Below are 9,760 nucleotides of genomic sequence, written 5' to 3'. Positions count from 1 at the left end.
TACTTTAGTGTTTCCTGCTGTAAAGATAATTGTAGATGTGATGGGGGTGTGATGGAAGTCAACAAGATTGTTTGGGGCTAGGACATGTTTGGAATCGAGTCCTTTAGGCTGGTACCTTCTGTCAGAAATTTCCACAGACTTGTTGAGCTTTAACAAGCTTTGTGTCACCCTTAAAAATTAGAGCCCCTCCTCCTCCGTGGGATGGCTTACTGACGCTTTTGAGATATGTACAACTGTACATACCTGGAGCGTGTTGGGGACAGGATGCTGTTTAAGAGCATGTGCCCATAATTATACACATAAAGGAATTGTTCGCGTGTTATTGTTGGACTCCCATTCTCATGAATGCCGTCAGTCTGCAACTGCTGATGCATTCTGCTGCCAGTGTGTAGGAGGCGGGGCATTTTACGGGGCTCCTTTTGTAGCTTTAGCTTGAGGGCTGTTGTTGTAAATCATGTGTGATTCATAAAAAAACTGGTTCTCCTGTCTGCCAGGTTTCATCTTCACAAACCTCTGAGACGTACAAATAGACTTTGGCCTGCAGCCATACCTCCCTGGAACTTCTTCCTTCACCAAACTGCTCTCCTGTCAACACTCCCCTTCTCACTCGGCCCTCCCCCCGATCTAGCAAGCATTTATCTCCCCCCACTACTGCCACTACCTCTGCACAGGGCCAATGATGTTGTTTTCTTTGCGCTTGTCTTTGACTGTCCTCCATGGGAAGTACCTGGCAGCGGATGCATGTGGCAGGCCTCTGCCTGGACACGTCTGTCTCCCCCTCTCTTCTGCCTCCTCGGCCACGCAGCGTGAGAACGCCAGTATCCGTGGCTGTGAAGGGGGTGTGCTCGGGGTTGGCCATATAAATGTTGTAGACAGGAGGATTTAGGCCACAAGCTGCATGACTTCAAAGTCTGTCAGAATGAGAAAAATGACCTCAAGACTTCAAAGTTACAGCTTTTGGCTCAGTGAAGTCATCGACAAATTGTAACGACAGATTTGAAGACTTAACTATTTCTCTGTTCTTTCTTTCTTCAGGGGTTTTCAATGCATTACCGTTCCAGTATGTGGTAATCTTCTCAGCCATACCAGAAAGATACAACACTTGAGCGGCTGACCCTTTCAACAATCCTGCACCTGCACCAACTGCTCACATGGCCCACCCTTACGAGCCCTGGTTACGGACAGCCCCACCTAGTGGCAGCTCAGAAGACATGAACATCCCCTCGTGGTGGGACCTCCACAGGGACGTCCAACCAGGCAGCTGGATAGACCTGCAGACGGGCCAGGGTGTAGGTTTGTCTTCAGTGAATCCAGGGAGTTCCATGGGGTTGCAGCCATCTTTAGGGCCCTATGGCTCTGACCCACAGCTGTGCAACCTGCCTTCAGCTCAACACGCTCCGGCCTCACACTCGCCTCACCTCTACCCCCAGGATGGCTTCAAGATGGAGCCAATGGCCTCTGAAATGCTGCAGCAAGACCCATATTCTCTTGAGGATCCGCAAGAGACCTCTGTTTCTGCCCGTCCCAAGCCCCAGCGCCGCTCCTCTTCCAGAGGCGCCGGCCAGGCCCAGTGTCGTTGCCCTAACTGCGTCCATGCCGAGCAGCTGGGCCAGAGCACTGATGACAGCAGAAGGAAGCACATGCACAACTGCCACATCCCCGGCTGTGGCAAAGCCTATGCTAAGACCTCCCATTTGAAGGCGCACCTACGATGGCACAGCGGAGACCGGCCGTTTGTCTGCAACTGGCTCTTCTGTGGCAAGAGATTCACACGCTCTGATGAACTCCAGCGCCACCTGCAGACGCACACGGGAGCCAAGAAGTTCAGCTGTGCATTATGCCCCAGAGTCTTTATGCGCAACGACCACCTGGCCAAGCACATGCGCACACACGAGTCCCCGCCAGGACACGGGGAGGAGAGGGTGAACGGAGATGGCAGGATGGAGAAGGGCTTTGATGCATCCACTCCCCCTCAGTCATCCTCAAACGTGTCCGTGTCCGACACCACAGAGCCTCCGATGAAGCTGAAATGTGAGACAGATCAGTCAGTCTCTAGTGTGACAGGGCAGTCCAGCTAACTTCATCTTATATCAAAGGTTCCCCATCAGTTCTGTCACACGTCTGTCATAAGAGGTGTCATAGTTTCACAATAGAATAGAGAAAAGAAGAAAGGTTTGGACTTTTCCTAATGCAAGCTGGAAGGAATAACACGTCTGTGGTCCCGTGAATTTATCAACTGGGCCATCTCAGTGTACCTAAACGTTATAACACACAGAGAAAGCATGAGTTTAAGGCATGGATCAAAGTTTCCGCTCTGTTTACTTCAGGTGGAAAGTGGCTGAGCAGGCAACCGAGCAGAAGCTGCCACTAGTTGCTAGACTTTCATTGCTGCTAGAGCTACAGTCCCACTGAAGGTGGCGTGTTAACTTGTTTACAATGAAATCAATCACAGAGAAAGTAGACAGTGACAATTTTTCTATTTGTCTCAGACTGTCGCCATGTGAGTGCAGCCTACTGTGCAATTTGTTATGAGACACTGGATTATAATAACAGCTTTTTCTAATTTTAAAAAGGTCAATTGGCATTTGCATACTCAACAGTATATGCCACTGAACTGGGTGTGTGTATGCTGGTATTTAAGTAATTAAAATAGTACATAAACAAAAGGACAGTACAAACAACAATGTTGTGCTGCGACAGTGTCCACAATAAAAACTAATGTGATGTGATCCTGATATAATATAATATAATACAATATAATAATATATAATATAATACAATATATATCATATGATAAACATTCAGGTTACCAGATGGAACAGAACAAGGCAAAGAAACCACTGAATTATACATGATGTGGGAATAAATAATCTCACAAATCCTAATTTAGAAGTGGTCCCAGCAGCTGGAGATGGCGCCTCCACTGCCGTTGGGTAACAAGAAGATGGAGTTGGGTATGGGGAGAAAATTCTGCCTGGGTAAATGAATCCTTGTTTCTGTTGGGACATGCTGATATAAACACAATTCCACAGATCCACCCTGTCAACACAACAAGCTGCTGGTGATGAATGAAACTTCCAGCACAAAGCAGAACTTCATTACATCATGGGTACGGGAACGTACCTTCATCCAGTGGCCAATGCAGTCCCAAGGTTTAAAGCTGCACTTATTAATATATTGTTAAACAAAAGGATCAAATGACTGTGTAATGTGAAAGGTGTTGATCATAGTGACAAACTAATAGATTATCATCTGACGGCAGTTCCTCTGAGTGGCACTTTTATCATATTTGAGCAGCCACAACCTTTCTGTTGCCGGTTCAGTCACACTGCTCTCATCGACCCTGTCTTCAGCAGCAAGCAACTGGTGAAGCCACCAACAGCCAGCGGCCAAAAAGGCAGACAGACAAGGTGGTGGAAGGGATGGAGTAGACTGTACATCAGCTAAAGAGCAGAAGAACAAAACCAAAGCTCTATATCAGTACTGTGGTTGCTCTGTTTCTGTTGCATGTGCCATTTTGGCAACTGTTCGCCATTACAGTTTCATGTGGTGATAATGTGTCAATGTTGTGTGGCAAAGAGAATGGATAATATTTTTGATATCGAAAATCTAAAGGACCTGACCTCAAGGAAGCAAACCACTTCCAATACTATCCCTGTGCACCTCAATCAGTGACTGTACACAGTTTCCCCAAACATCATCACCTTCATAATCATTTGCATGTCGGATCAAGCTATAGTCCCAATCTCTCGACACATTTTATTAACAGATGTTGGTCCGTCTGAAGCTGCAGGTTTTTCATGCTCATCACAACACAAATCATTTGACAAGATGCTTTGTTGCAATATGACAAACCATTTATTCGATCAACATGCAGAGAGAGACTGTGCTGTTGTCAGTCGAGTATGAAATATAAGGAATTTGAACGACCCACGCAGCAGAAATTGTTTAGGTAGGCTTATTTTTTCTGGATAGTTAACCCTCATAATCAGTCCTGTATGATCAGTAGCTCTGTAGCAAGCAGTGAGAGCAGCTTTACATTTTAAGACACTATTAGGAAGTATGCAAACCATTACACACATTAGGCTGAGATTTCTACATTAGCGAGCCTGCATTATTGGAGGCTCATGGTTGCTGTATTTATGTATAGATGATAAGATGAGGAAGATAGTGCTTAACCATTAGTCATTTATTTCATATTGACTATTATTATTATGTTTGTTGATGTGATTATAGAAAGGCTCGTGATATTTTCTTTTATTATGTTCAGTAGAACAAAATGTACCACCTTTTTCGAATTGGTTGCTGTAGTAAATGCCTTAGTTGTGGAAACTGTTATAAAATAGGTTCAAAAACTTTTATTAAGTTAAGCATCATGGTGTAATAACTTGTATTTAATCTATTATTGTCCTTTATTAAATAAAAAAAACTATATTCTGTGTCTGTGTTGAACCTTTATCTACAGGATGTAAGTTTTACTATTATTATTATCATCAGTAGCAGTAGTAATTTTTTATGTTCTAGAGTCTCTAATTATTTTATCATGAATCAAGTATTGCGATGTAGGTAATACAAAGAAATTATTTTCTGTACAATTAGATAGTGCTCTTACATCTAAAGTTATCTTAACTGTATAAATGTAGTAGCTTTGTTACCTCCAACAAAAAGGTTATACATACATTTCTGTTAGTTGGCAGGATTATGGAAATACTACTGGAAACTTGGCAGAAAGATGTAGAATTGGTCAGGAGAGATTGTTTAATATTGTGAGGGTGTTTTTCAACATTTAAGTTGCTTTCGCATAAAATAATAAACGTATCTTCATAAATAAAATCAGGAATGATTTGGAAACGGATATTTGGGAGTTGTGCAAGTTGGTACAGATACAAATACAAAATCTATTGGATTTAAATGTGGTTTCAGTCTAGTTGAATGGGTGGTTTCCTCTCTGGGGTTCTGGACACCCCAAGGGATCATAAGATGGATCTGTGGGTTCACAACATATAAAAAGGGATAAGAAGCTGCATATTATATATATTAATGTATTTTATATTTAAAACACATATTGCCCCTGCATCACATTTTACCTAAATTTCCTGACTTTACTCTGATGTAACAAACAACTGAGTTGTTGGATCAGGTATGTCCATTTAAAAAATAAAAATCTTTATTTTAAGGGGTGAGGAACCTCTTCTTCTTGGTTCGGTTTATATTGAGTGTCAACCAACGTCAAAGTGCATTACCGCCATCTACTGGATCTTCTTCTTCTCCGACCTAAACATCTTCAAAGGCAGAACGTTGGACCAACGCGCTGACAAAAAAATCCAACTGCTAGATCATAGGAGACCAAAGCACATTTACGATTCAAACACCTCAACTGTAACAATTATAATTTGTTATGCAAATGTCATCAAAAGCCGCGCACATATCGTACTGTGTCCATTTCATTTACCGTCTGACTGAGAGAACCTTGAGCTGATACCGGAAGAAAATTAGACAAACAGGAAACACGTCACTCTTTAACCTCTTGGCGATTGGATTTTTAGCTCGCGTTCAACTTTCGTTGTTCCACTTTTTATCAACAACACATTTGACCAGTATCATTTCTTTTTGGACTGAAACGACAACTATTTCAAGATGGGGGGAGGCGACCTGGTAAGTACAAGATGTTGTATTCACGATTGGACAATTCTCCATCGTTTAGAGACCGATCACACCAAACTCCATTTAGAATGTGGATGTTTAAAGATATTCGTTTGATTAATGGTCATTACGCTAGTTACATCGTATGTTAAAACATATAATGAGCTGTTTCGAGCTACAATTAACTTCGGTAACACTCATGTTCTTAATCTTCGAATTATAAGATATTTTAATAGCTATTACTAACATCAACAACCAACCTAGGTTGCATTAGCTTAATATTAGCATGACTGTTAGCATTAGAGTCGAAAGTCGGTTGTTAAAGTCGAGATTTCTTCTGAAATATTCAGTTTCAGTTATGGTTTCCGAATAATCCCTATTGTTCTTATTATCATTAGGTTAAATCATATATGCCAATGAGTAGGGGAATGCCAGCGTGGTGGGATGTCATGTTGATTAAAATCTAAATTAAAATGTAACTAAATGAGGTATTTCAGATCCCATTCTGCCACTTAAAGTGCTTTCAGTTTAATTTTGTGAAACCCATTCAAAACTACCGTAACAATAAACGTAGCACCTGATTGTATTTGCTGACACAACAACAAACTGTTTTCATTTGTCCTCTGCCAGAACCTGAAAAAGAGCTGGCATCCCCAGACTATGAAAAACATTGAGCGTGTTTGGAAAGCAGAGCAGAAGCATGATGCTGAAGTCAAGAAGATGGAGGAGCTCCAGAAAGAGCTGAAAGAGGAAAGATCCCGAGAAGAAATGACCAAATATGCAGAGAACAGTGGCGCCATCAAGTAAGTTCTCTGTCATATTATCAACGCCAATTCTTTGGGTGGTTGAGACAGAAGAATAGTCTCTAAATTATATTTTATTTTTATTGTATGATGACAGAAAGAAGGATGATCGCCTTGACTGGATGTACCAGGGCCCTGCTGGCCAGGTGTCCAGAGATGAGTATCTGCTGGGACGTTCCATCGACAAGCAGGTCACCGACCAATACGAAGAGCCAGAGAGCGGTCCATCAGCTGAGACCGGCCTCCTCCCCGGGTCCATCTTCAACATGGCCACCACTGCCTCCAACCTTGACCTGGCTGCCAAGATCAGGGAAGACCCCCTCTTTGAAATCAGGTTAGTTTAGCGTAATTTCCGCTGAAATTATGTTTCACTGCTTTGAATATATACGAGTATATCGAATATACTGTATATATTGTCTTACTGTATATGTTGTTATTTTGTTTTTATTTACAGTGCACCAACCACACCATGGCAATTTCCAATATATGCAAATATACGTGGCAATAAAAATAATTCTGATTCTGAATTAGCCCTTGTTTGTTTTTGTTCTGAAGGAAACGTGAAGAAGAGAAGAAAAGGGAGGTCTTGACTAATCCTGTGAAGATGAGGAAGATCAAAGAAATGGTAAAGTTACTATTTTAATATGAGTTAAAACGAATTTCTGTGATTGTAAATTTTTATTATTTTTGACAAATGTTCTTTTCTTCACTTGTGTTATAAAAAATAAGTTCTGTATCAGGAGCTGGAGCATGTTAAGTATTTCTTTAAGTTCAAATCGCTGTCCGTTCTCTCACAGTTACGTCAGAATCTGGAAGACAAGAAAGACAAGAAAAAGAAGAGGAAGAAGGAAAAAAAAGAGAAGAAAGGAGACAAAGAGAGGAGAAAGGAGAAGAAGCACAAGAGAAGGAGTTCAAATTCAAGCTCTGATGAGGAGAAGGAGAAAAAACACAGGTTTGTAATGAGATTGTTAAAGATATGACTTGAAAATCTACTGCGTAATGGGATTAATCTGTGCTCCACCAGCTTAACATATGATGTAAAATACCATGTTTTCTATAAACACATACGATTCAGTCATTTCGTTTAATTAAGTCAATAGTGTTGATTATTGTCTGTGTATTTTAGGTCGCATGCACGAGACGACTCTTCATCAAACACAAAGCATCGTTCCAATCCTCCTCCAGGCTACGGTCTACAGGTCAGTAAGGATAAGAGAGTTATCGCAGACAGACTTAAAAAATTAATTTCTCAATCAAGCAGAACCCTGATAAGTCCTAACATTATATTTTTTCCTCTCAGCTCCATGCTGGCAGACATCACCAGTCCTCAGCTCCCTCCAATCACTCGCGCCGTGACAGGAGCCGGTCCCAATCCCCTCACAGGAGCTCCAGGGACAGTCACTCGCACTCCTCTTCTTCCCAGAGAAGCGACAGGAAGTTGGAGCCCAAAGCTTCCATCCCACAGACAAAGAGTTATCGCAGACAGACAAACCATGTGTCGAAGTATGTGTTCACAGAGCTTCAGAAACAGAATTCTGCATCGTTTTGATTGAAATCTTTACATGTATATGGATCTGTGCCGTTCATATTGCCATTATGATATTATTATGTTGGAATTCAATCTAAAGCTTGCTATGATACTTTTTGCTTATTTGCTAGAACATTATTTCAATTTTGTAAGCGCACGTAGATTTCAAGTTTTTGAGCTTGTGCCACTACATGCATTGATTGTCCTATAATGCGGTTCTGGTTCTCATGGATTAACGAAGCTCTAGAAATGTACAAATGCTTCTCAAAGCCACCGGGACAAAAGCCAAATTCCTCCACATGTATTGATTTGTACTTACTGTGACTATGATGTTTGGGTGAAGGATATGAGAAAATACTGTTTTCCAGGGCATTGTCTTAATCAATCATGCTGAATCAGTTCCAGTAAAAACAAATTCTATCTGATTTAGGAAGCTCTCTGCAGAAGAACTAGAGCAAAAGAGGCGCGAGATGATGGGCGAGGCCAAGCAGAGGGATGAGGACAGAGAGAATAATCTGAAGAGATACGAGAAGCAAGACGAGCAGGAACGGCTGCTGGAGAAGAGCGTCAAGCATGAGCGCCATGCTGGCTTCATCCAGTAAGTTTCTTAGCACCACGACGGTGTGATGTCTCTGGAGTCATTTCTATTATTCTGTTTGAAATCCACTAGTAATGTTTTACTTGGTCGCGCATTTTAATCATTACCCTCAATAACCCTCACCATGTTCTGTTGCAGTGACATGAAGTTGGAAAGTGCTGCCAGCTCTTCCTTAGAAGACAGGGTGAGGAGGAATATCCATTCCATTCAGAGGACCCCAGCCTCCATGGGCAACTTCCTGAAGAGATGAAGACACCACACATTTACTACACTGTGTATGAAGTGACTAAAAAAACCTGGCAAGAGTACACCACCCACTCCTCTATCTGTATATCTAATGTACTCAGGGTAGATGGTGTGGTGGGAGTCTATCATGAGTTCAAACAGAGAACCACTTGACTTTTATTATGAAAAGCAGATCCACAGTGGTAAAATAATTTATATTTCATACTTGATTTGTTCTAGTTACACTCTAGGAAGTCCTTTTTAAGCTTCATCTTTTCAGAACTCTGTACAGAATATAGGGTTTTTATTTTTACAGTATAATTCGACCTGATTTTATTTCAAATGTTTTTGTAATATATGATTGTTACTTGGTGTGTTACTGTTAGTAGCAACTAGAATCCCCAAAACATCTCCACTATGCCATTGTTGGTTTGTTTATTAAGCATAAATGTCAGTCTGATTCTGCTTGCATTAACTGAATATTGAAACCAAATCTTCAATAAAATGTAATTTGTATACCACCAAATCATGATATACATTATCTGAAGGCACTTTACACAGAAGGTCAAGACCTAAAAAATGAGAGAGAAACCCAAGAGTTCCCACATAGAGTGAAAACTTGGTGACTGTGAAGAGTAAAACTTTCCTCACTAAATAAAATCTTTAGCAGAACCAGATTCACGATTAAAGAGTTTATTGTCATATGCACATTAATAACACTAATTAGTTGCTGGCAATGAAATGCTTTGGTCACAGGCTCTCTTCTAGCAATGCTCAGAAAATAACAGCAAAAAAAACAGAATATCAAAACAATAAAATATATATATGTATGTGTCTAAATGTTATATATATATATAAACACCTAGAGAAAAACAATAGTGCATATATGCTAAGGTGCTGGTTTAGGGGTATTATTGCAGATTGGAGGAGTTTAAAAGTATTATGGCCTGGGGGATGAAACTG

General features: G+C 41.0%; 2 protein-coding genes across 2 annotated transcripts; both read left to right on the top strand.

The window, feature by feature from the left end:
* The first annotated feature begins 1,151 nt into the window (after positions 1 to 1,151).
* LOC132997655 (transcription factor Sp6-like) lies at positions 1,152 to 2,078 on the top strand. The gene has a single exon (XM_061067465.1). The coding sequence runs from the start codon at positions 1,152 to 1,154 to the stop codon at positions 2,076 to 2,078; it is 927 nt and encodes a 308-aa protein (XP_060923448.1).
* A 3,438-nt stretch (positions 2,079 to 5,516) lies between these two features.
* Positions 5,517 to 9,323, top strand: cwc25 (CWC25 spliceosome associated protein homolog). Its single transcript, XM_061089263.1, has 9 exons — positions 5,517 to 5,655; positions 6,274 to 6,446; positions 6,544 to 6,780; positions 7,002 to 7,071; positions 7,244 to 7,398; positions 7,573 to 7,645; positions 7,747 to 7,949; positions 8,405 to 8,572; positions 8,711 to 9,323. Exons 1-9 carry the CDS (start codon positions 5,638 to 5,640, stop codon positions 8,820 to 8,822), a joined length of 1,209 nt encoding a protein of 402 aa, XP_060945246.1. The 5' UTR covers positions 5,517 to 5,637; the 3' UTR covers positions 8,823 to 9,323.
* Positions 9,324 to 9,760: the final 437 nt, after the last annotated feature.

Source organism: Limanda limanda, chromosome 2, assembly GCF_963576545.1.
Source record: "Limanda limanda chromosome 2, fLimLim1.1, whole genome shotgun sequence".
In the NCBI taxonomy this organism is placed as follows: Eukaryota; Metazoa; Chordata; class Actinopteri; order Pleuronectiformes; family Pleuronectidae; genus Limanda; species Limanda limanda.
This window is presented reverse-complemented; position numbering and strand designations above follow the sequence as displayed.